This window comes from Punica granatum, chromosome 7 (genome assembly GCF_007655135.1).
Source record: "Punica granatum isolate Tunisia-2019 chromosome 7, ASM765513v2, whole genome shotgun sequence".
NCBI classification, from domain to species: Eukaryota; Viridiplantae; Streptophyta; class Magnoliopsida; order Myrtales; family Lythraceae; genus Punica; species Punica granatum.
The window spans coordinates 24,632,593-24,658,964 of NC_045133.1; the positions used below are offsets into that span (position 1 = coordinate 24,632,593).

Here is a 26,372-nt window from a genome sequence, read left to right on the forward strand (position 1 = left end):
GTACAGATAGTAATTATTATATTTTATTGCAATTTAGCATTTCTTAATAGAAATGATTATTCTTATTCGATCATATATACAAGTATGGACATTTTCCTCAATTAATTGCCCTTCAACGGTGTTGCCATTTAATTTATTGAAATTGTGTTTGTGCCTTTGGCATTCTCTCTCGCTCGACCGACACAGAGAGATCAGGAGAAAGATTAGCTGGGAGCGATCGGAATGAAATTATGATAAATACATCTTGACCAGTAATCTATCCCAGATTAGTACTTTCAAATCATAGGTATACGATATTTAAGTTCCAATATCATGATGGTGTTAGTATTTCCGATCTCAACATATATTTGTTTTGTTATTTTATAGATCGATCTCACTAAAACATCTTGTTAGACTAGCTGTTTTATGTGACAACACATGAAGCCATCTGTAATTGCACATTTAGACTAGGACATCGGTTAAATCAGGGTGTACACTGTATATTGTCATATGTAATTAGGAGGAATCTGTTAGTTAGTTGTCTTAGTCTGGCTTAATTTACACTCCAAATTGAGCAGAGCTCCATGGCAAAAAAAGTTGAAAGGAAAAATGAAAGAATTAAATTATCACTTATCAATTTTTTTATTCTTACCTCTAAAAAACGTTCATTTGAATATCATTTTGGGTATAACTGACTCCACAACGATCTGTCACTGATAGAAAGAAATTCAAAATCGCTAAATCGTTCTTGACTCTTGGAGTGTAAGTGACGATTCAAACAACAGCAACGTCAATATCGCGATTCTATATTGCAGAGTAGTCTTCTTCTAACTCCGAAGAAAAGACTCCACATATCATCAAGTTAATTTGGATGTATTCTCTCATTGCTACCTAAACTCTTAGTTCTTCTCAATTTTACCCCAATGTTTGCTTCAACTTTACTCCTCAGTTCCTGCAGTTCACGAAAGACTAGATTTTCAACGCACCAATGTTATTATTAAAAACTAGTTAATAACCCACGCATTGTCTTGTGGGAAAGAATTTTTTATTTTTTAACAAAAACTACGGTGGCGTTTGATAATAGAGTGGAGTTAAATTCCACTTCATTCCAAATATTAATGTGTATATTTAAGTGGGGTTGTAATGATGCTTATAAAAAAGTGTGAGAAATTATTATTATTAAATATTAGAAAAAGGTAAAAAAATGATTATGTTGTTATATTAATGGAAAAAATGAAGTGGAGTAGAGGAATTTACTATTAAAAAATTGATTATAATAATGATTAAAAAAATATATGTGAAAATTTATTATTAAATAGGAAAAAATAAAATAGTAATAATTATATTGTTGAATTTGAGAAAAAATGAAGTGGAGTGGAGTTGTAATGGAGTTAAACTCCTTATGAAACCATAACTCTTCAATAGAATAGAAAATTCTTAGTAATTGACCCAAGGCAACTATCTAAATACTCAATGATGAGTAGTGCGGACTCATAATAATTAAAGAGATCATAATAAGTGGAATGACTCTACCAATAAATTTTATGTGAACTAGGAAAAACTAGATATATGTGAAAAAAATAAACGATGAATGAAAGAAAGAGCTACCAAATATATTACGAGCCTCATAGAAAATGAAGAAAAAATTTACCTTCAACTGCTTGATGGAAAAAAAAAAACTACCTTCTGGTCTGATTTTTCTTGCCAGACGATCAAATATATATACATAATTATTTCCTTAATAATTTTTAAAAATTTCCCATCTATTAAAATATTACACTTACATAATATCACAATGTACGTCAAAACAGGTTATATTTCGCTAGATGCCGTTTTAGAGTATATTCAATTAATATGCCCTATCCAAAATATATTCCACTACATATCCTACTTCCCTTAATTCCACAAATATAACCCTATTGAAAATGTATATTTCAATTTGATGTGACACAGTATAGTACTCGAGGCCAAATTTCATTACACGGTATGGAAATGAGTCGGACTAACGACGATAAATAGTCGGACAATAATTTATGCAGTACACGGCCTCCCTAAGAATGCCAATTCGTTGCAAGAAGAATGAAAGCATCCCTAGCTAATATAATCTTTCTAGTTTTGGTAACTTTCTATTTTGTCTACAACAAATGATGAGGACCCTTCTTATAATGCGTATGTACACGACTCCGAATGCTGCGAGCATGACTGTCTTCAGCACGAACTTATCTTCGATGGAACTTTGGCGGGGTTGCCTTTGCTCAGGCAGTCGATCAGCGGAGGATTGGTGTCAGTTTTCACTTCCCCGTGTGCATTCCAGCAGAGTGCATTGTATAAATGGTGGGTCGAGTGGACCGGCTTGAGCTGAATGCTCGAGAGGGATATTCCTGTGCATGGGACGCTATCGCTGCAGGCTAAGCGGACGGGTTGGACAGTGTATGTTCCTCGTATGTCCCCATAGGTTATGCCTGAGACCGCCATGGCTGACGTCTGGTTCTTGCACTTGGCATGGTCGCAGTAGTATTGGTCGATCATGATCGGGGTCTGAACTTCCGAGACCTGGATGTTTGAGAAGATGATGTTCTGAGCTGAGCCTGAGGCTCCCTGCAAAAATAGTCGTATAGAATGAGATTGACGTGGTTCGATTCATACAATTTATGAACTCCGTGTTGGAGCAAAACAATACCGAGCATGGTGTACTTCCCGAAAACCGAACAATGGAAAGAACAGTGTGAAGAAAATTGTCCTGAGATGATGGGGACTATTAACTTCTTTATCACCGGAAAGCATTCTGCTGGTTGATTAGCCCTACCTGCCATGTCTTTATTCTCACGCCAGTCATCGCATTGCTTATAGCTGCATTTCGGACGGTGACATTTGAGACGCATGCTTGGGTGTTGTCCTTTCCGAGTCCTCCAATGCTGATGCCGTGTCCCGGCCCACAGTTCACGTCGTGGATGTATATGCTCGAGCTTCCGGTTTGTATGGAGATACAGTCATCACCTACAACCAGATATTGAATGTCAGTACAAATGTTTTCATCCTGATTATGAGATCTTAAGGAAGTATATAAAAATGAGGAAATTACCGCAAGCAAGATCTACGTCATGAATGAGCACGTTTTGCGAATTATGCAGGTGGATCCCGTCTGTGTTGGGACTGTCCCCTGGGGACGAAATTTGAATGCCGAAAACAATGAGATTTGTGCACGCGTCGAACGTGAGGTGCATCTGAGGGCTGTTCTGTATCGTGATACCTGTGACGGTCACCTGATCACTCCCATAAAACTGAAGCGCCTGCATTATAAGAAGTAATACAACAAGTACGAAAATCTATTCATTCAACGATGGTCCAAAAGCAGAGGAACAGACGTTTGGTTCAGGATGTTCGCGTAAGATGCATGTACCGATGGAATTCTTGGAGGGAGATAGGTAATTACCGTTGGCTTGGTGTTTGGCATTTTATCGAGCTCTGCATCAACAACTAAGCCAAGGCTTGAATTGGTTCTATCTTCTTGATCTAAGTTATAACTGGCGACATCGTTCCACCAGACCGAGCCTCGCCCGTCCATGATACCCTTTCCTGTGATTGTCATCCTGCTCAGCTTCGTGAATTCGATCCAATGTAAGATACCCTTTCTCCACGCACTCGAGCTCGTAGGAGCAATTATCTTCCCGTCCAACTGCACAAAAATATCGGTTAAGTTTCCTGTCTTTGCCTCCTAATACAGATTTATGAATCATTTGCCACTAAACAGTGATGCCTTCGAATTGATTTTAACTGGTTGGAGGGAAAATAACCTGAAACACGATATCTGGTTTGCAGTCAGGCCCCGTGAAAGAAACAGGATTGACAAGGAAATCGGAGCCTGACGGTATGAGCACAGTTGAGGCCTCCACCTTACAAGCTGCAGCCCATGCTGCTAGGAATGCCTGCATACCCACGTTCCCAATTAAACAGCTTATTCAAATATGTCTTGAATTGGAAGATGCGGCCCCTTCTTTCTATGGACATCACATGAAAATTCTCCAATCTATATCAGTGATCTCGGTTTTGAATTCTTGCCTTCGTAGGCAAACTTACGACGCAAGGTGCACTAGAAATCATCCTGAATTTGCCAACTGCTTTTTACTTTAGCACGACTAACATTATTTCCAAATCATGGATTACTTATACCGAATGCCTCTATTTGGTCTAGTTGTGCGTTAAACAAAAGTAGGAAGAGTCATTGCAAAAGAAATGATCCCGAACCATTACATAATAGCATGACAAAATGTACCTTGCTATCGTCTGAATGCCCATCACCCTTAGCACCAAAGTCTAGCACATTGAAGACTGTCGAGTTCTTACTGCCCAATGGCGCTGGTGTCGGAGCGGGCGGTGAAGGTGGCTTTGGCGGAGAATGGCCCTTAGGTGGTGGTTTGTGGTGGCCATGACTCTTTTCACTTTTACTTGTAAGGCCTTCTGACGAGAGGTGGTGACGGCCGCCACCTTTGCCATATCTCAAATGCTTGCCTTCTCTAGCATGGCAAGTCCCAACAGTTACACACAAACACAATACAATAGCAACCTTAACAATGTCAATGCTGCCCATTTTCTTTCTTCCTGAATCGGGTTTATGGGATCTAATGCAAAGAGATGTAGGGAGGTTGTACGATAATTTGGTCTCGAAGCTAATTAATGATCAAAAGGAGGGTTCGATATGTATATATAGAAGATCCAATTAAGCCTAATCTTTAATTTTGTCACTGTTCATACATATGTGGAACAGTTCATGAAGTGACAAAGAGAGTTCTTCTTAGAGTGCACCTTTCATTTCCATTTACGATTTCCCATCTCTCTCGTATAATCTCTTCCTTGATTGTTCAATGGCATAGTTCGTCAACCTAATTGGTTAGTTAATAATCAAAATTCAATCGATTACTTGATTCCATGAAACCCGACAAGAGGCAGGTTCATATGGCAAGGGAAGATTACTCCTATAATATTTTGGATTCGAATCTTATTAGGAGGGAGAGATCCGACATATATATGTACATGTATATATACATATATATATATATGTAAGAGATTCCATGAACCGTTACAAAGGACATATTATGATTGAGAACTTGGGCATATTTGATCACATCTTTATGCTTCAAAGTGTTGATATGCTAATTCGATCTCACAATTATGAATGCAATTAGAAATGACAACATATCCTCTTTTTTTTTTTTTGAATTATTGAGTTGTAAGATCACGACACGACCACGTACTAAAGTTTCCATATAATGAGGATATCTCGTACTTTGTATATGGATGCTATTTTCATTCCACTCCTTGAGGTCTTTTTGGCGTTTGGATCTTGTTAGGAGGGAAAGACCCTGACGATTACAACGCTCCCATTTGCATACATTCTCTTGAAGGAGAATATCCCTCGATGATTCTTCCCAGGGTCTGCTCGAGTCCCTGGCTGGGACTGACCCTCCCGGGGAGCTGAGAGCAGACTCGGAAAGCCTCGACTCGGGTAGGCTATGGTTGTGCGCATGAAGGCAATGGGGTCGAATGCCAGTGGATGGATGAGAATGTGCTATACAACATGCAAGATCGGGATCATTTTTATTTCCACAAAATTATTGCCATAAAAGAAAAAAAGACAAAACTGGAACCGACCGGTATGTTCAACCTGATCCTTCAGTTTTAAGCTAAACCGAATCAGAAGAATTAACTGATCTTTACGTGATTGTATGTAATTCGTCGTCACGGGCCGTAAGCTTTCGTGTATAATATGGTTGGAAGAGTCATGTCACCAAGACAAAACAAGTGGAAGCGGATAATTATCCATCGATGCTGAAAACGATCGATGATATGATTGAAATATTCATGAGAAAATGGTCAAAATTAATTAATTAATTAAAAGCATAAATAAATTTAAAGAAAAGCCAAGGTCCCGTGAGATTTTGTGAAGCTGAAACTCTTCCTACGTCCATGTTTGGGCACAGCTCTACAACTTTCCTAGTGTTTGGAACTTTGCATACATTCATTTATTTTTTTTCGATTACAAGAAAAATTTATGAATTTATTGAAAAATAAAACCAAAAGAAATAAAGGGACACGGATGTTTCATTAATGAGAGTCTAACTCGAAATTGTGTTAAGGAGGAGCATGCGTTATCCTTGAGCTTGATTTCGCAATGTTTACCGATTAAGGACGGATTTTCTGTCCCTGATTCCGACTTTTCTTGTTGTGTGTATAATATAATACCCTTTCTTTCTCGAACATGGATTTATCTATCGGGTAGTATATAAGTGAAAACGGTCCAAATGCAAACACCAACCAACAAAGTTCATTGAGCTTTTCCTTCTCTAAATCATCTAAATGCGATGCTTAGCCACGTAAAGTCTGAGTCTTTCCAGCATTCGTTTCATCGAGTATGAAATATTTCAAGAATCAAAAGGGTCCGAATTCGAAGTTTGAATGATCCACCAAGTTCAATTGAAATCTTTTTTTTTAATAAGAAATATAAATCAGTTGGAATCGTTTGGACGTCGATTCAACAAACTTCATTCTCAAGCATTCTATCTTATTCAAATGATTAACTTCATAACTATATATAGCCGCTAATATTTTATACAAGTAGCATTGACACGTATACTTAAGTGAATCATAATAATTAATTTTTTTTGGGTGGGAATAATTATTCATATTTAAATATTATTATAGAGAAGTCATGTATATAGATATTGGTGAGATTATTATATTACTTTTGTTAAAAAATAATCACTAATAATCAATTTCCTCCAAATCTTCTACGTGGAAGATTTTGCCACATCACAAGTCATACAAGATCGTGCATCACATGCAAACATGAACGTGACTTGCAAGTCATATTATTTAAAGCATAAGGATGTTCTATCACACAATAGGTGACTATTTAAAATTCCCGCCAAATTGCGAGCTTCCTTTGTAGTCCACACGATATGCTAATGTTGGGTGGAACACATTGAATTGAACAAATCTTCTCGATAGCTTTTACTAGTGCAAAAAAATAAAAAAAAGTCGCCAAATAGCCACCTTCGATCACATACTAAGCCAAACAATCAGTTGGACGGTGCGAACAATTGTGTTGGCCGTATGATTCGGCATAAACCGAAAGTTTAGAGGTTGCATGATACTTGATGCATCAGAATGACAAACATTAGTTATATTTTTGCTCCAATAGTAACAAACTCTTTCAGTCCAATAGTAATTAAAACCCGACGGAGCATGGAGTCGTAGAAGTGTCTATAGAAGAATGAAACCAGTCCCGCTGTGAGAGTATCCATGACATCTGAACCTCATGGCTAGAGAAGTGACCAATTTGCAAGTCATTGGGCGCTCATCGACACGAACCTGATTCAGACAAGAATTTTATGGAAAGTTTCTCGTTTCATGAATTGAACCGTTCATGAAACCCTCGAAGGCTATTGGATTAATGCGGGGTCCATGATTTGACATCTACGAGGGATTCATGAATGGTCCCGTCCAGTACATGAACCGGAGTACTTTTTTGAACGTACCTTACCGACGAAAGCTTAAGCCTTAGGGTCGCCGTTGGACTTGGAGGGTTGAGACATCCCAATGCTGTGATTTCGATGGACCACTCAGTAATGGGCCCAACGAAGCCCAATTGCTTGCCCTCTCTTCTCTCGGGTCTCATCATTGTTTAAATGTCATTTTCCATTTTTAATATTCTCCCTTTCCCTTTCCTTTTTGGGTAGCTCTTAGCATTACATTTTGTGGACCATATATCAGCTGAACACAAATTTGACCAACCATTCGAAATGTCGTAAACTTTGATACTCACTATCGTAACAACACGGTATTTTGAAAGTAGTTGAAGAATTCAATACATATGTGATTTTCCCTCCTTAAGAAGAAACTATTTAATCTCAACTGTTTATCGATATAGATATCGAGATATATAATTAATTAATGCTTCCTTTGAAATTTAAAAAATTTGGTGGGACTCTGTACCCCTATAGGAAAGGTAGTGCATTTAATTATTAGATGATGCAGCACTTCCAATAAAACATGCTAAAATTACATTTTTGACTCATAAGTTTAGCCTTTTAGAGGGAAAAAGTGAGGGTAAAGTGGGAAATTCATGTGAGGTCACATCATAGGGAGAGATGCTGAGGGACAACACCAGAGGAAAAGGACGATAATCTAAGGCCACGTTTGGTAGGGAGGAATTAAACAGTGAAATGAATTGGAATTCATTTGTTTTATACTATATATTTTGCAGAGTTTTATAAGACCTTGTGTGTTTGTAAATTAATATATTATTATGATAATGATTAATGAATATATAGCAGAAAAGAATCCTATATCCTATTCTATATTCATCTATGGCGGGCCTCATATGTTTGAGTTTTTTTCTTTAACTTTTATCAAAGGATAGTATGTCTATAATTGTTTCCTACTTTGGAATATATTTCATAATTACATGTATATGGAATAAAAGGAAAAGAATCGAATTAAATGCTGTCTAGATATATAATTTCTTCTCTTCTCAACATAAAAAAAATAAAAGAAGAAAAAGAATTTATTAGGTGACCTTTATTTATGTGGCTTGGTCTGCGCGTCAGCTTGCACTAAAGCAAACAAGGACAATATATGCTCCGTTTGTTTTCAAAGTCGTGATTTAAGATTTTAACTTTAACTTTAACTCAAAACACTACACAACAAAACACACATTTTAAAAGTCAAATTGGTGGGCCTCATATATTATTAAAATACAATCCCATTATAATTAATTATTTATACCTTCCATTCATTTCATATTTCAAAAGTCAAACTGGTGGGCCCCATATATTTTTGTCTTCTTCTACAATCACAATCACAATCACAATCACAAATTCGTGACTTTAACTCCGAAAACAAACGCATTTATTCTCGATATTCTCAAGAAAATCAAATTTATCATAAGTAGATAATTTCATGATATGCTCTTAATTTTAAATATATTTGATGGAAAATATGAAATCTCGAAATCTATACTGAGAAGTACCTCGTATCTATTTGCAATATGCAATATAAAAGATCCTACCAATTTTGTACTTTTATGTAGTCGAACAAAATTATGAAATTAAAAAAAATGGTCAATATGACGTATTTACGATTATGAAGAGAAATGAAAACGCAAAATTAAATTTTCTAAAATTACAAATCATAACTGAAACTCCTTAACCCTAATTTGGGCCCCTGATTTTGCAAATCAGTTTTTTTCGTTGGAAGCAATTATTGGAAAAAAAAATTGTAAAAATGGATAATCCAATGTGTTTATACACAGGAAAAGAAATAGAAAAAGAAAAGAAAAAGCGAGCGGGCGAGTACGTAAGTAATTTTCAGACGCGCGAGTGTTCTGACATCACTTCTCTCAAAAATTCCGATTCCCGCACCAAACAGGTCGTCCCCCTCCTTTTCCCGTTCCTCATTGAGGAGCGTGGAGACGATTCCCTCTCCCTCCTCCATAGCCAAACCTTCTCTCTCTCTCTCTCTGCAGAAGGTTAGAGCTGAGCTCTCAGTAGCGTGGCGGCAGCAATTTGGCTTCCCTGATTCCTTTGGGTCTTCAAGCCATGGAGACATTATCTTGACGTTTGGTACTGACGAGCACTCCATCCCCGTTTATCCGTCCTCCAGACGCTGCCGGTGCCGCCGACGAACGCCGAGGCTTGGAGCTCAATCTGCTCTTCTTCCGTTCCGCAGGTTTCTTGAGCTTCTGAATTTTCTCTGATTCTTCCGTCCTGTTGCCTTTTTTCCCCCCAAACTTTGGTTTTATGGAGTCTTTGTGGCTTTCGTTCTGTAGCTGTGGTTTTGATTCTGAGCGGGGAGGGCGCGACTCTCTTGGTTAGGAAATGTAGGTGATTGTTATTCTGGGATTATGTATGTGTTTGATCTTTGCGAAACCGGGTTGCATGGACGTACTGTCTTGATGGGATAAACGATTGCGGCCGAAGCATTTTGCCTCTCAATTTCTGTGTTGTTTTTTTTTTTGGGGCTAGCCCAAGGTGTTCAGGCTTCGCCTGACTAATTCCGGGCTCCATGAACCCCGGCAACACATGGAGCCGGGTTTAAGCTAAAGGAGCTCCAGTGACTCCAAGGAATTTTTCTCAATTTCTGTGTTTCACTGTGCGTAAATGGTACCAATTTTGAGGTTTCTTGCTTAAATGTAGCATCCATTTCAACTCTGATACAGTAGAACTGCTGTGATCTTTGTCCTTGTTTTGATCTTGAGCAAGAAAAGAATCGCCTTTGGTGGCTTTGTATGTATCAAGCCCTGATTCGGTGTCATGTTATTATGCTGACAAACATGTTAACGATCCGATTATGATTGTGAGGAGTTTTGCATGGCCTTACTTATTCATGTATTTGCAGTTAACTCCTGGTAATCGTCTCAGCGTTGAGGGTATGGGGAACGGGGAAATGGTACTCTTCTTGCTGTGTTTAATTCTGTTATCTGTTTTGAATGTGCTATCTGTTTTATCTTGGTTGATTGCATTGTGCTAATTTTGTGTATTCTCTATTTCTAGGATGGGAGTGCGGCTGGTGATAGTGACATAGATTGGAATACCGAAGATGAGCTCGAAATTGAGAACTATCCCGTGTCTTCCTGCTCTGGAGAGGTAAAATTTGTATAAGGGTCTGCTGTTGTTTACCTACTTCAGCGTGGATATATATTGATAATTTTTAAGCCACGAAAAATGTTTGCGAAAATTTATAGACTTACTTCTTTTTTCCTTTTTTTCCCTTTTGTTCAGGCAAGCTCTTCTGCAGGTTCTTCCAATACGAAATTGTTTGATCATTTTGTTGGGATGGGGTTCTCTGAGAAGTTGGTTTCAAAGGCTATAAATGAAAATGGTAAGTCCTCGATCGAGCTGTTTCTTGTAAATGTTTTACATATGTATAGCTATTTTAATTAATTTGAAGTGCTTATACAGAGGATGGAAATTCTGACGTAATACTGGAAGCCCTTCTAACATACGCGGTGAGTTAAAAGTTCTTCATATTAATAGAACCTGCTAGGATTTCCAACATCTGTCTTCTGTGACATGTGAGTGCTTTTCTGTCTAATCAATCCATCATCTATTTCAGGCTCTCGAAGACTCTCCTCAAGAGCAAGAGACTGAGACTGTTGTCCCTAATATCTCTTCTTCGGACTATGAGGAGAACTTTTTAGATGACTTCTCCGATATTGATAGTAACTCCGATAGCGAGGTTAGTTTCTTCTTGTTATTTCATACTCCACTGAGATAGACTGTCTTTTCTGGGAAATTCCAAATGTGAACCAAGATTTCGTTGGTAGAATCCGACTGAATCCAATTCAATTTTGTTTACATATTCAATTTCAGTGAGTGAATTTGCTTCCCCCACCCCCCCAAAAAAAAATTATAATCCAGAATTTCATGCTGATGTCTATTTTGTTTACCTATGTGCAGCTCTTGAGAACATCAAAGAATTGGTTGTTTCTACATGTGTTTATGTTATTATTTTGGCTTTTCACTTATAATTTTCTCTCGTTGTGATGAATCTGTCTTTCAGGGCATTTATGAACCTGCGTCAGAGGAGGAGAAAAAAATGATGTTATTGGCAGAGATGGGTTACACACTGGATGAAGCTTCAATTGCCATGGAAAGATGCGGTATGTTCTCTCCTTGAAACTGGTTTTCAGGCTTATCTCCTAAAAGTATGAAAAGCTCATATGCTTGGTAGTTCTGATACTCTGGAGATTCTTGGATATTGGTTTTGCTTATTGCCAATTCCATACGATCTTAATATAGCATTAACTTAAAATACTGTTACTTCACAAACAGAAAAAATAGGCCACGATATTGTGCAAACCCATCACATTTGAGTTGGGAAGCAGTTGATCTGAGTGCATCCAAGGAGCTTAGTTTGGTCTGTTTGTGTCCATTCTTAGGAATAGGGCACTCTATTGTTTATGCTGTCTCTACTACAAATGGGATAGTCTGTGTTTCAGAAAATTCAAATGATGAGACACTTCTTTTAGGCTGTTACTGTATGAGTAGAAGAATAGGACATTCTCCTTTGCTGCTTCTCTTCAGAGGTTGTTTCAACCAATTTAGTAGATGCATTGAAGACTGAACAAGCATTTTTTTTTTCTTTTTTACCTTTTCTTCATATTGCATGCATATTTCATTGAAAACTAGAAAATTTCCATTTAAACAAAATATTAGTCTTCAGTTTAGTTGAGCTTGCTTGAAATTGCGTACTGTCCGGAGATTTGATTGTTTGCTTTTCCTTCTCCTTCAGTTCCCTTGAATCTGATAGATCTCTTAACTTGCCCTCTCAATCGTTTTGCTGTACTCTCTAAGAGTTGTGAAAGGGGATTTGATTAATGGTTGTGGTGGAGCTTTAGACCAACTTAGAGGTCTTTATGAACTATGTGCAATATTAGATGACTACTTGATTAAGAAAAAAAGGTAGTTGATTATAACAAATCCCGGTGGATATAGCGGTAAAAGAAAATTCGACCTTATTTATACAGGTGCATCTGCCTCAGTGGCAGAGTTGTCAGATTTCATTTGTGCTGCCCAGATGTCAAAAGAAGCAGATGCACTTTTACCTGAGGAGAAGGTACATTTTGATTCTTTCTTTCTTTCTTTATGTCGATGTATATATTTTTTGGAAATTCCTCATGGATTCTCATCCCCACTTTATTTTTGCAATTGTTCCCTCTTTTTTTGCAGCCACAACCCAAGCTCTCAGTGGAGGATTTCCAGAAAAGCAAGAAGAGGAAACATGGAGGCTATGAATCATGGAAACGAAGTTTGCTGACAAAGAAGCCTCTCGACCCAGATGATGAGCCACTTCGCCTCCCAAATCCAATGGTGGGCTTTGGGGTACCTACTGAACCATGCCAACAGATCCACAGAAATCTTCCAGAGGCGGCCATTGGACCGCCGTACTTTTATTACGAGAACGTGGCACTTGCCCCAAAGGGAGTTTGGGACACCATTTCAAGATTTTTATATGACGTGGAACCGGAGTTTGTGGATTCCAAGTATTTCTGTGCTACTGCTAGGAAAAGGGGTTATGTGCACAATCTACCCATCCACAACCGTTTCCCCATTCGCCCACTCCCACCATGCACCATCAGTGAAGCTTTGCCGCTGACAAGGAAATGGTGGCCTTCATGGGACACCAGAACTAAGTTGAACTGTCTACAAACATGCATTGGAAGTGCAAAGCTGACAGAGAGGATTCGGAAGGCTCTTGAAGACTATGAAGGCGAGCCTGCATTGCATGTCCAGAATTATGTTCTCAATGAATGCAGGAAGTGGAACCTGGTGTGGGTTGGGAGGAACAAACTTGCTCCCCTTGAACCTGATGAAGTGGAGATGCTCCTAGGGTTCCCGAGAAACCACACGAGAGGGGGTGGGATCAGCAGAACGGATAGATACAAATCATTGGGGAACTCGTTCCAGGTGTGTCTTCTTTCGTTGTACTGATGTTCTTTCTCGTTCTTATTGTACTTCTCATTGTAGATCAGTTTGAAGTCTTCACTGCTGGATGCCTGCTTGATAAGCTTAAAGATTAAATGCCAAGATGTTCGTTAAAATTTGTTAACAAAAAGAATGGAGGTAGGAAGAAAGATAGGGTGTAAGATACGTACAGAGTTTTGGACACTGATTTTGAGTAGAAAAACGTTGCACTTAATTTAGGAAGTCTGGTCTACTTTGATGAAATGATTTGTAGCTTGAAGCTCCATCTTCTGTCTCGCTTGCTTGGGTCTGTGGAGGTGATATGGTTTATTGGTGTTCTTATGGCCTCTTTATTTTTGTTAAAATGGGCATCCGTGTTCGATCAGTTTTTTTCTTGGGGAAAATCTCTTTCAGGTGGATACTGTGGCCTACCACCTTTCTGTTCTCAAGGAGCTCTTTCCCGGGGGGATAAACCTCCTGTCCCTTTTCTCTGGGATCGGAGGTGCTGAGGTTGCATTGCACAGGCTGGGTATCCCCCTTAAGAACGTGGTCTCGGTCGAGATTTCGGAGGTCAATCGAAACATTGTGAGGAGCTGGTGGGAGCAGACCAACCAGAAGGGAAACCTGATTGATCTGGCAGACATTCAGGAGTTGAACGGGGACAGGCTGGAGCAGCTTATAAACTTAGTTGGGGGATTCGATCTCGTCGTTGGTGGGAGTCCCTGCAACAACCTCGCTGGCAGCAACCGTCACCACAGGGATGGGCTCGAGGGTAAGGAGTCCTCCCTGTTTTATGACTACTTCAGGATTCTTGATCTCGTGAAGTGTATAATGTCCAGAGGCATTTGAAAACCTTGAAACGCTGACCCATTAGACTCCTGCGGTTCCCTCTTCTCCAATGGCTGACATAAAAATTTCAATTGTGAAGATAGACTTGGCATAGGTTCCTGATAAGGGGCGTGTGTTTGTTTGTACATCCATTTTATCAATTCCCCTCTGGGTCTCTCTGAAATTAAACTAATTAAATTCATGACAACGAATGAGTAGACTATTTTCCTTCGTTCGGGACCGGGGAGCCTGTTAACAATCCTGCGAATCTTATACGATCCTATGATCCTAGTTCTGATCATACGATGGATGTAAATGCTCATCCGTTCAGGACTTCTGGTTGTTCATTTTGGTTTTGGATAGTTGCATATTGCGTTATGAGCACAAGGTTCTTAAGTTGCCCGGCATCGTACCTTCTGCACGCTAGTATATATGTGCCCTCTTAGTGGAGTCTTAGCGGAGTACTCTGTCTTAACGGAGCCCTCCCTATCTCGTGCGGAAAAAATGCTTAGTTTGCTTTTGAATGGGATATTTTATTATTTGATACGTAATATGCTTATAATAAATTGGAACGTAGCAAATAATTTATTACTTTTAAGCCTCCTAAGACGTCGTATTATATCATCCCAGTGAGGAGCTTAACTTACCATGATTAGATGATATCAATGCATTAGTTTTGGCAAACATCGAAACATTGGCTCCGCCAAAAACTGTTCAGAAAGAACCTCAAATGATTCGTTCCATCTTGCGTCTGGGATCCTCGGAAGCATCATCAACTCAACTGGGAATTACTAAATTAAATGAAGTGCACGAGCCAACTGGTGCCTGGAATTCTCCGTGTGTCCATGTTGTTCGGGAATATACCACGAGTTCCGGTCGTAAGCGTAGATTGCAGATGTAAGAGAGCATCGAGGCCGGCCTAAATGTGAAAGCTCTGTTTGGTTCCAGAAATGGATATAAGATTTCTAGTTCCTGCATTCCCCTCTCAAATGTTTTCAGAAATGGGGACGGGCATTCGTATTCTAATCATAAAGAACTTTTTCGAAGTTCATAGTAACGAGTATTGCCTATCTCTGTGTCCATGAGATTGCGAAGATTGAAAATTGGTAGCGTTTACAACAAATACCCGCTTAACGTGCGGAGTTATAAGTTTGGACCATTAAGTGCAGATAATTTTCGCTTCGATGTATATGTATCTTTACCACAGAAAGAGATGGCACATACACTGCTTCGCTCGCTCCGCAAGGCCGATCGATTGACAAAATCCAAATCTGTAACATGCAGTATCAGACGGATCCCGTCTAATGAGGTTGACGTACTCAAGGGAAAATGGTACAGTTTTTATCAAATCCGATAAACATAATAATTTATCGTATGCAGAGGGAGACGAGTCTCATCTCGCAGCATCGATCTCTTCCATTAAGAATCAGCAGCACTCATGCAACGAACTAAACCGGGATAAACTACCGACACGATAAGATCAACTGAAGTCGATTGACGGTTTTAGTTTTGTTGGAAGTCTCCCGATTAAGAAAGTTGCCAAGAGCAAGAATTCCCTTCATTGAACTCTTCTACTTCCAAAGCCGACATTCCCTTCTAATATGTCTTGTATTCCTTATCTAGAGCAGCCTATAAATAACCATTAACTGCTACACCATCAATGCAGCAAAATACCGATATCCAGTGTCTGTACTTGCACAGAGTAAATTTGAAAACATGCCACCCAGAAGAAGTTTGTGCATCTTTGAGATAATTTTTGTTATTGTACTTGCCACTACGAATGGTAGCCTCGTGATTGGGGATCCATCGGGATGTAAGTTCCCTGCCATCTACAACTTTGGAGACTCGAACTCAGACACCGGGGCAAATTCTGCCGCGTTCACTCAGGTTCCAGCTCCGTACGGTGAAACCTTCTTCAAGAAGCCATTTAAGAGATTATCAGACGGCCGTCTAATTATTGATATAATTGGTAATGTAGAATATCGGTTATGTATCATTGGTTAGCATTTTCAGGAATTGCAGGTTCAAATCTTATCAATGCATTCACATAAATACGACCTTACAGTGATTTTGGATTGGTCCCAATGAGTTTCAGGCTCGTTGATATTTGTTCTTGAAATATATTGCAGCTGAGAAGCTTGGGATGCCGTACTTGAATGCGTACTTGGACTCTATTGGGACGAGTTTTAGGCACGGGGCAAACTTTGCAGCTGCAGGCTCTTCCATTCTACCCGGTCCTTTCAGCCCCTTCGATCTAGCTGCTCAAATGTCTCAGTTCTCTCAGTTCAAGTCACGAACTGCTGAACTTTATTGCAACTCATCCTCTTCGGGTAATTTGTTTCCGTATGTTTGTTATGCACTTCCATAACACAAGTGATCCCTGTGGAATAACAAGTTTTAATGCTCAACTTGATGCATGGAAGTAGCGAGTGATGGAACGATTCCGAATCCCGATGACTTCTCAAAGGCCCTCTACACGTTCGATATTGGACAGAGCGATCTCACACTTGCCTTCCAGAACAGGACACCCCCTCGAGTCATCATATCAACGTTTCCCGGCATCCTTGATCGCCTCTCACAGTCATTGCAGGTAAAGAACATACATCCAGCAGTTTTCTGGGACATCTCGGTAAAAATTGTTTTCTTGAGCATAGCGTCAGAAGATTTCACACATTTTTTCGGTTCTTCCTTTTCCTGCAGCAACTTTATGGAGAAGGGGCAAGAGCTTTCTGGATCCATAACACCGGTCCGATTGGTTGCTTGCCCCTTATGGCGTTCCAATTTCGGTTCAGGGGTGGTACTCTGGATTCGAACGGGTGCGTGGGGTTCATGAATGATGTGGCTCAAGAATTCAACCGGCAACTTAAGGGCAGTGTGGCCCAACTAAGGGCACAGCTCCCACTGGCAAAGCTTACTTATGTCGATATCTATTCGTCTAAACTCGAACTCATCATCAATGCTAAGAGCCAAGGTATGCACAAGACTCTTCGGAGTGGCCTAGAAAAGTGCAGTAAACTGGTATAGTATTGTAAACAGAGTATAATGTGAAATTACGGGTTTGTTCTCTGATTGGCAGGTTTTGCCAACCCGCTGGATAACTGTTGTGGGACATTTTTGCCGTACGTTGTGATGTGCGGGACTTCAATGCAATTGAATGGGACCACCATTCATGGCTCTTCGTGTAGTGATCCTTCGACTCGAATTAGTTGGGATGGCATTCATTATACAGAGGCTGCGAACCTGTGGGTTGCTTCTCGAATCCTCAACGGTTCCTTCTCTGACCCGCCAGTCCCCATCTCCGGCGCCTGTCCCTAGATGAAACCAGTCTGGTTAGTTCTTTAATTTTTTTTCTCGCTTTTCCGATACAATTTGAGAATAAGTATGTCACAGAGCAAACTATTAGTGAAGCTAGTAAATGCATCTAAGCTTCAAAAATAAGAGGTTGTGTAACATGTTCCCATGGAAAGTTAGTTAAAGTCAAGTGCAAACGTTCTTGTTCTCTCCGATAAGACCGTTTGATGAGAATGATGTTTTGCTATTAGATTTTCCTTCAGAGGATTGAGATAGGAAGATACAAACTGCTTGTATGCCTGCTTTGTTCGGGATAACTCGAGATCTAGTTGATTTCTCTATGGGACACATGTACAATGAATACAAGATGCGCAGCTCAAACCATGTTCGTGAAAAAAGCAGGCCTACGAGTTTGTGAGTAGTCTACTCTAATGAATGTTCCACGTCGAATCGGCATAAGCCCAGCTTAGTCGGGAGGCAGGGGTGAGCCTTGATGTGGCCTAGTGCCTAAGCTTGAGCCGTCTCTAGCTGGCTCGCACATCTCATGTCTACGACTCGACCAAGTACATATATGGATGAGTTAAATGATACAAGCAGCTAGATGATGCGGTGTCTGTGAGACCGTATACGATGTATGATCGTAAATGGAGCTAGCTTAGCTAGCTAGGTAGCAATGAGAGAATACATCCAAAGTAACTTGATGATGATATGTGGAGTCTTTTCTTCGGGGTTAGAAGAAGACTACTCTCCAATATAGAATCGCGATATTGATGTTGCTGTTGTTTAAATCGTCACTTACACCCCCAAGAGTCGAGAATGATTTAGCGATTCTGAATTTCTTCCCATCGGTGATAGATCATTGTGGAGTCAATCAAGCCCAAAATGATATTCAAATGGCCATTTCTTCGGGGGTAAAAATGAAGAAATTGACAGTTGGCATATCAATTCTTTCCTTTTTGAACTTTTTTTGGCCATGAAGGTTTGCTCAATTTGGAGTGTAGACTAAGTCAGGCTAAGGCAACTGACTAACAGATTCCCCCTAATTACAGGTGACAATATACAGTGTACACCCGGATTCAACTGATGCCCTAAATCTAAATGTGCAATTACAGATATCTTCATGTGTTGTCACATAAAACAGCTAGTCTAACAAGATGTTCCGGCGAGATCAATCTATATCATAACAAAAATACATATATGTGAGATCAGAAATACTAACATGATTGTGATAATGGAACTTAAATATCGTATGCCTATGATTTGAAAGTACTAATCTGGGATAGATTACTGATCAAGATGTATTTATCATAATTTAATTCCGATCACTCCCAGCTAATCTCTCTCCTGATCTCTCTGTGTTGGTCGAGCGAGAGAGAGTGCCAAAGGCACAAACACAATTTCTAGAAATTAAATGGCAACACCGTTGGAGGGCAATTAATTGACGAAAAAGGTCCATAATTGTAATATATGATCAACTAAGAATAATAATTTCTATGAAGAAATGCTAAATTCCAAATAAAATATAATAATTACTATCTATACATTTACTGTCGCAATGAAAAAAAAATCAGGGACATTACATGTAGAGTGTCTGTACTTTCATACCTAAATTTGAAAATCATGTCATCATCTTGGAGAAGTCTGTGTATCTTTGAGGTCATTTTTGTTCTAATACTTGCCACTACGAACCGAGGAAGATGTAGTCCTTTCGTAAACTGGAGGAACCGAGGGGTAAAGTTGAAGCAAACACAGGGGTAAAATTGAGAATAACTAAGAGTTTAGGGGGACAAATTTGAAATTAAATCTAACACAGTTAGTCCTCCCTTCTCCTCCCATTCGTTAATCTATGCCGTGAAGAGCTTGGTCGGTTCTTCTTCTTCTTCTTCTTCATTTCTTCCATTCATTCATCCGTCACCGCGCGTCCTACAGATCTCACCAATCGAGCAACGCCGATCAGCTCGTCCTCGCCATTGTCTCCATCGTCTCTGTAATCTTCTTCCTCCGCCTGCCAATTCTTCATTAATTCTTCTACCAATTTAGTATTGCTAGGTGTTGAAGAGGTTTGAACTCGTCATGTATAAAATAAAAAGGGCAAGTGCCTTAGAAGTGAATATTTTTAATATTTAATTTAATTTTTTTATCGTTTATTTTATTGCCAAGTGAATAATAGAAAAATTATCCATATAGTATAGTCAAAATAAAAAAGGAAAGGGAAAAAAAAAAGTGTGAGTGAAAAACGAAAGAGATAGCAGAGAGGAGGTTTGAACAGGGGACAGTAGCTTGAGTGGCAAGGTGTCCAACCGTTACACCGTTGACACACTTTTGCCTAGTTCATAATTTCCGTCACCACGCGTCTTCCATATCTCACCGATCGAGCAACGCCGATCAACTCGTCTCGGTCATCGCCTCCATTGTCTCTGTAATCTTCTTCCTCCGCCTGCTAGTTCTTCGTTGATCGCCATTGTTGAGCCTGAGAATTGTGTTCCTTGTCTGTCTGGATTATGGGATCCGATTCGGAAACCTGAAATCTGTTTTGTTGGCCCCAAATGGTGCCTGTCTCGGTTTGGGGAATGAGCATTGTTCCTGATCTCTGCTGTTGCATTTGCTATCATTATTTGCTGTAGATATACGCAGTGCCTATGAAAGAGTGATTGTCCAATACGTCCTGAATGTACCTGTTGAATTATGGCCCATGCAGTGTAGAAGTTTGCGCATCGGATGAAGATCTGGCCTAATCGTTGCGGTATCTTATTGGCGTGCTTTGTTGTTGACTGATTTGCAGGTTGATATACGGGGGAAGCAATCATGAGCCTCCCCATTCACGGAGCTCTTCAGTCAGTTCTTTGCTAAGAAGGATACGCGCATCTTGATGGTGGGTCTTGATGCTGCTGGTAAGATGACGACCCTGTACAAACTTAAGCCCGGAGAAATCGTCGGTAAGCGGATGACTCATATATGTTTTGGCAGTGCTTGTCCATTGCGTGCTCATCTTTCACTTTCGCCTATCGTCATCGAAATTATCAATTACTGGATACAACAATAGGATATTATCCTAATAAGTCAGGAGCTCTTAATATATAATTATAATCTTCTGACAATGTTAAATGATTCCATCCCTTGACTCTTATGAGTCTTAGGTTGCAATTCCTATTCTTGTCGTACTGTCCGTTGAGCAGAGTATAAATAATTCAGAACAGCTAAAACATTACAACGACATACGAAAGACGAGTAAGAGAACCAAATCAGCTAGTAGTTGCGGACTAAAACAGCAGAGGAACATGTTACTGGGAAAAATGCTGTGCGTCTTTGTTTTACTCGGGTTTTCACTGACAAGTGGGAAGCTTGCTGGGGGTGCTTCATCTTCGCCAAGCTGTAAATTTCCGGCTATTTACAACTTCGGGGACTCAAACTCCGACACCGGGGCCCACTCTGCTGTCTTCGTTCAGATTCCGGCTCCATATGGCGAAACCTTCTTCAAGAAGCCATCCAAGAGGTTGTCTGATGGGCGTGTCATCATTGATATTATCGGTAAGAAGGAAATTATTTACCGTAATTGCAGACCTTCCATTCAGTATGAGAAAGAAGTGAAACTCATTCTGGACTTGTTTCGATATCTGGTTCTTGAAATATGCAGCCGAGAAACTAGGAGTACCATATCTAAGCGCGTACTTGGACTCCTTGGGCACAAATTTTAGACAAGGAGCGAACTTTGCGACAGCAGGCTCTTCCATTCTGCCTGGTTTTTTCAGCCCTTTCGATCTTGGAGTTCAGATATCTCAGTTCTCACAGTTTAAGTCCCGAACTACTGAACTCTACAATAATGTATCCAGTTCCGGTAAGTCGCTATATTTTGATATCTCCTCTGTATAGGAAATGGCACATCTTTTCAACATATTGAAACGAACTTGTAAGTAGGCACTTAGACATTCAGTGAATTTTTTGAACTGCAATTTGCTCAGATTGTTGGCTGAAAGCCCCGAACAGACGATATATAGGAAGCGTGGTTTACATTTTCATAGAGAACTTGATAGTAATCGAACTTGTTGAATGACATATGCAGGCGAGGCGTCGCATGACTGCGTCATTCCGAAGCCTGATGATTTCTTGAAGGCCCTTTATGTGTTTGATATCGGGCAAAATGATCTCACTCTTGGCTTCCAGAACATGACACCCCCTCAAGTTGTCGCTACTTTCCCCAACATCCTCAACCGCTTCACACAGGCCGTGCAGGTGAGATATACATATACTCATTTAGTCTTCCATAAAAATCCTCTCTGGGACTTTATGGAGAAAGAAAAAAGTCTCTTTTGTCGGAATTCATGCCCGAAAAACTTGTTTGTGCTTTCGATTCTGCAGCAACTCTATGGTGAAGGGGCAAGGTCTTTCTGGATCCACAACACGGGCCCGCTTGGGTGCATACCATTAATGGCATTGCCTGTTGAGCTCAGAAATGTCACTCTTGACCCGATCGGCTGTGTAGGCTTCATGAATGACGTGGCGCAAGAATTCAACCAGCAACTTAAGGAAGCAGTGACGCAGCTAAGGACACAGCTCCCACAGGCTAAGCTCACTTATGTTGATGTTTACGCCGCTAAGTTCGCACTGATCAGCGATGCCAAGAACCAAGGTAAAATAATCAAACTTCTTTCGGAGATCTTTTTTTGTTTTAAATTTTTTCATAGTTAATTTTAACCTTATAAGATCTATTCAGACATGGGTTTCGGGTGGGCGGGTTGGCAGGTTTTGCTCCTTCATTGGAGTATTGTTGTGGGACATTCTCGCCCGTGTTCGTAATGTGTGGAACTTCAGTTCAAGTGAATGGAACCACCTTTAATGGCACTGCCTGTAGTGATCCTTCGAACCGTATCATTTGGGATGGGATTCACTACACAGAAGCAGCTAACTTGTGGGTTGCTTCTCGGATCCTCAACGGTTCCTTCTCCGACCCTCCAGTCCCTATATCTGGCGCCTGCCCTTAATTACCTCTATTTCATGGAAATCCTACAAAAATAAATAAATAATAAAAATAATATATGCCATGGAAGAATGGTTGAGGCTTCAGTAGAAGCTTGTGCTCTAAGAAAAGCGTGAGCAGAGGATAGTTTAGTTTGTCTGAATAAAAGGATGTCGAAAATACATTTTCTTCAAATAAGCCAAGCATATGTAGTATCCTCCAGAAGATTTGATGAATAATAAGAAACCAGAACATCTTACCTGTACAATTCTGTTCTGTGTACCTCTTTGTGTAACAGTTTTGATACTGTTATGCTGATCTTTGGGACTTTGCACTCTCTGTTATGAGGTGATATCCTTCAAAAGATTAAGCTAAATGAGTATTTTGTATATTGATGGAAAATTATCAACACCGGGTACTAATGCAGCTATGCACAGATCAGAGTACCAAATCCGGAGAATTTATTGCGATACCCTCAGGCGCATATTACATACCAGAAAAGATGGCTATTCCGGAAAGTCGAGGTAAACTTATAAAATGAGTTAAGTTATTGAGATTGCCTCTAGCGTGTGAACACATACTAGAAAAGATAGCTATTCCCGAAAGTTGGGGTACCCTCAAGTATTCCCGATGCCTTGGCAGCTTGCAGTAGACAGTTTAAAATTCAATATGTAAGACAGTTCCGGAGAAATATATGCTTGAAATTCGAAAAGAAAACGATTACAGGAAAGGGTGGAAAGGGTTCTTCCTCTTAGCTTTTTACAAGCTCAAGAGCACGTTAAGTGTTAAATCAATCTCTGTAATCATCAGTCAGAACCATTTTCAGCAATAGAGCCCAAATTTGCTGCGAAGCGTGTGAATGTTACATTATTCTACATTTTCCGTTCACGAAGCTTTTAACTTTGGCTTCATTCGCTTTGCTCCTGAGTACAAGAACACTCCGGCAAGAGCCAATGCAGTTCCTGCACATTTTTTTAAGTAACATTCAGTTGAAGGCCAAAAGTGAGCAAACTTTTAATGGATTCACAAGAATTAAGATCTGAGAAATCTTTTTCTGTGGCGGCATAATTATGAGTTACGTACCGAGGGCGTTTATTGGAGAGATTGGAGTCTGGAAGAAGAGGACTGATGAGACTATAACAACCACTCGCTTCACGCAGTTTCCTACCGAATGTGTGACGGGAGACACCATTCCGAGTATACTGTAGGAGACCTGCCAATGGAAGTTTTGTTTGGATTGAGAGAAAATTCAACGTGAGGGCAGAACACATAAAATCAACTTGGAGGGATCAGTAGTGTAGCCTCACCTGCTGATATGAGTGGAAGCACAACCCGGAAACAAGGGATCTCACGTACAGCTCTTTAAGATTTAAACCTTGACTAGCCTAATAACAAGAGCAGGAAAAAAACTACTTAATGAAACACATTCTCGATAAATTTGAGTTGACGGAAATCTCTTCGGTTTCAAGGAATTTCGACTTACAGATGACTGCAGGTATGAAGGGCTAAACTTGATGCCCTCCATCAAAACAGCTGAGGGAACGAGCAATATGAAGGAAATGACGGTTATCACTGAAAAGAGATTGATATTGTCCAGTGTTTCCTGAAACCACCAAAGGAAAAGGGAAAATGAATCATAACATGATTTGAGTGACAAACGGTTGAATCTCAACAGCTTATGTCTGAGATATGTGACATTACCTCTTCCTTAACCATCAACTTCTTGCTAAGAACGTTACGGGACTGGTTGGTCAAGTTGGAAGCCATTGCACTGCAGAACCCGATCCTGTTCGACAATGAAATGTCAGTTCATATCTCAGAACTGGGAAAGAACTTGTTAGAGTGACGGCTTACCAATTGAAAGAAGCCTCGGTGAAGGACGCTAGGGCTACTCCGCCGACAATGGGCACTAAAGAAGAAACCACCCAGAGAGAAGGCTTCTGCAGGCACATATCAATCCAAGCTGAAGCCCAATCAGTTTTTTTTTTTCCTCAATCATATCTCATGAACAATTCCGAGATGCATACATGTTTTATAAGCAATATAAACAAAATCATCTAACAAGTTTATGTTTTTTTCAATCAACGGACAGTAGTCTCGAGAACTATTCACACCATAGAGAAGGGCTAGAAATTGCGGGGACCAAAGGGCGGAGAGCAGAAATATCTCTTTTACCTCCCCAACTAGCAGGGCACCAAGGACAACCGTGAAAAAGGGCTCCATCGCTTTGATGGTGTGAGTGAACGAGACTGCAACTTTCCCGAGACTTATGTTCGTTAAGAGGTTGCCCATTGTGTGAGCCACAGCAAGTGGCAGAACTGCTGCAAGCTGATAAATTCATAATAGAAGAAAACACCAAGTCAGCTCCTTCACACTGGCTCCAAAATTATTCTTGGAACTTCGGACCCGTGGTTATTTTTTCGGTTTCTATTTTTGGTACCAGGGAAACTACATCTACAAGTGAGGTAGCAGAAGCCAAACCAGGCAACATCCCTTTTCAGATGAAACAGGAATATAGCAATGAAACCGACCCGACTTTTGCAACTGCTTAGAATATATTTTTTCCTCTGGCTTCTAAAAGCTATTTCCCAGTTGAAAGCTGCTCTTACCTGAGATTTAGTAAGTTTTGGTCTCGGGTGGAGATTGAACGTCCACATGAGCAGGATGATCAGGGTCCCGCATGCGAATTGGAAGGCTGTGACTGTTGCTGGGAATGGATACACCTTCAGGACCTACATCAAACAGTGGTTGAGCTTTAAGTCGGTGTTCCTATTTGCTTTTCTGCCCTTCTTCTTTCGGCTGTGAGAGAATAGCCTATTTTCTTTGTACTAATCAATCTTCTGCATGTGAAAATCGATCTGCCACCACTTAATCGATCTTCTGCATATTAAAAGCTAAAGCTTGCTCGTTCTTTGTATCAGGTTAAATCGCGTCACTGAACCTAAACGTAGACAAATCCTATTGTAGTGCTGTACTTACTTTCCAAACAACGTTCGAAAAAGATGCTTTTAAAGCACTTAACAGATCCTAAACTTATACACATCATATTGTATTTACTGTTCAAACAAAGTTTCTTTAATGGTTCAATAGCGTCCTCTTCGTGAACCATCCATGGCTTTTCTTACAGAGTCATGTGATTTATGGGTGTCTTCAAAACACAAATACGCTTTCCACAGGAATTTACACATAGATCAGAGATTTGAACCGAACCTGCTTGTTATATATGTTGAAATAAATGTTCAAAAGGTACCAGACTCCGAACATGACTGCAAGCTGCAGAGTCCTGACTGCCGCGCCGGACTTTGGCGAGCCATCATCAGAGGCGCTTCCCGGGACCGAGGTGGCCCTGACCTTAACACCAACCTCTCTTTTCCTCAAACTCAAGGCGAGAAACAAAGAAGAGATAACACGAGTATCGAACCGCGAAGGAAGACAGCAGCAGCCGGGAGCTGGTCTGCGAGGGAGTCTGATCGGGCTGAGGATTAGTGTCTGGTTGCGAGGTTTGAGAAATGGAGTTGAAGGAGACAGAGCAAGAGCTGTACTCTGCATCTTCAATCCGTTATGGGCTTCCTCAAGAAGGAAGGATGAAGAAGAAGAGGGAGAGGGACAGCGGTTCTGCTTATGCCTCTTTAACGTTGCATGTAAAGTAATAACATTTGTGATTATTATTGAACTTGAAAATGATTCTGGAATCTTATTATGCTTACAGCTCTCGTGCATTTTCAATTTTAATTAATTAATTATTTTTATCCCCCCTTTAAATTCACATTTTTTCGAAAGTTTGCAGATGCAGATACCAGTAGACCGCTCGTTTCAGGCACCCGGTTATGTTTGTCGAAGAAAACAAGAGATCGACA

General features: G+C 40.1%; 5 protein-coding genes across 6 annotated transcripts; 3 read left to right on the forward strand and 2 right to left on the reverse strand.

The window, feature by feature from the left end:
* Nucleotides 1-1,885: 1,885 nt before the first annotated feature.
* On the reverse strand, nt 1,886-4,630 carry LOC116214336 (polygalacturonase At1g48100-like). The gene is made up of 6 exons (XM_031549751.1): nt 4,253-4,630; nt 3,774-3,905; nt 3,413-3,655; nt 3,062-3,269; nt 2,786-2,976; nt 1,886-2,577 (listed from the first exon to the last, which is right to left on the reverse strand). Exons 1-6 carry the CDS (start codon nt 4,565-4,567, stop codon nt 2,188-2,190), a joined length of 1,479 nt encoding a protein of 492 aa, XP_031405611.1. The 5' UTR covers nt 4,568-4,630; the 3' UTR covers nt 1,886-2,187.
* Nucleotides 4,631-9,418: 4,788 nt separating this feature from the next.
* On the forward strand, nt 9,419-14,586 carry LOC116214335 (DNA (cytosine-5)-methyltransferase DRM2). Its single transcript, XM_031549750.1, has 10 exons — nt 9,419-9,705; nt 10,375-10,425; nt 10,530-10,622; nt 10,758-10,857; nt 10,938-10,984; nt 11,092-11,214; nt 11,539-11,638; nt 12,506-12,594; nt 12,708-13,445; nt 13,857-14,586. The coding sequence occupies exons 2-10, from the start codon at nt 10,408-10,410 to the stop codon at nt 14,289-14,291; spliced, it is 1,743 nt and encodes a 580-aa protein (XP_031405610.1). The 5' UTR covers nt 9,419-9,705; nt 10,375-10,407; the 3' UTR covers nt 14,292-14,586.
* Nucleotides 14,587-15,986: 1,400 nt separating this feature from the next.
* LOC116214538 (GDSL esterase/lipase At5g14450-like) lies at nt 15,987-17,776 on the forward strand. The gene is made up of 5 exons (XM_031549931.1): nt 15,987-16,239; nt 16,400-16,600; nt 16,697-16,860; nt 16,971-17,241; nt 17,347-17,776. Exons 1-5 carry the CDS (start codon nt 15,987-15,989, stop codon nt 17,583-17,585), a joined length of 1,128 nt encoding a protein of 375 aa, XP_031405791.1. The 3' UTR covers nt 17,586-17,776.
* Nucleotides 17,777-19,397: 1,621 nt separating this feature from the next.
* Nucleotides 19,398-22,780, forward strand: LOC116213476 (GDSL esterase/lipase At3g27950-like). Of its 2 annotated transcripts, none has more exons than XM_031548437.1 (6): nt 19,398-19,548; nt 20,344-20,497; nt 20,699-21,089; nt 21,196-21,396; nt 21,622-22,188; nt 22,302-22,780. In XM_031548437.1, the coding sequence occupies exons 3-6, from the start codon at nt 20,840-20,842 to the stop codon at nt 22,538-22,540; spliced, it is 1,257 nt and encodes a 418-aa protein (XP_031404297.1). In that variant the 5' UTR covers nt 19,398-19,548; nt 20,344-20,497; nt 20,699-20,839; the 3' UTR covers nt 22,541-22,780. The 2 variants fall into 2 exon arrangements, with proteins under 2 accessions (XP_031404297.1, XP_031404298.1); XM_031548438.1 differs by lacking the exon at nt 19,398-19,548 and adding an exon at nt 19,796-19,980.
* Nucleotides 22,781-23,096: 316 nt separating this feature from the next.
* LOC116213475 (phosphoenolpyruvate/phosphate translocator 2, chloroplastic-like) lies at nt 23,097-26,222 on the reverse strand. The gene is made up of 9 exons (XM_031548436.1): nt 25,726-26,222; nt 25,125-25,247; nt 24,691-24,843; nt 24,370-24,455; nt 24,217-24,301; nt 23,999-24,118; nt 23,823-23,900; nt 23,599-23,728; nt 23,097-23,477 (listed from the first exon to the last, which is right to left on the reverse strand). Exons 1-9 carry the CDS (start codon nt 26,062-26,064, stop codon nt 23,401-23,403), a joined length of 1,191 nt encoding a protein of 396 aa, XP_031404296.1. The 5' UTR covers nt 26,065-26,222; the 3' UTR covers nt 23,097-23,400.
* Nucleotides 26,223-26,372: the final 150 nt, after the last annotated feature.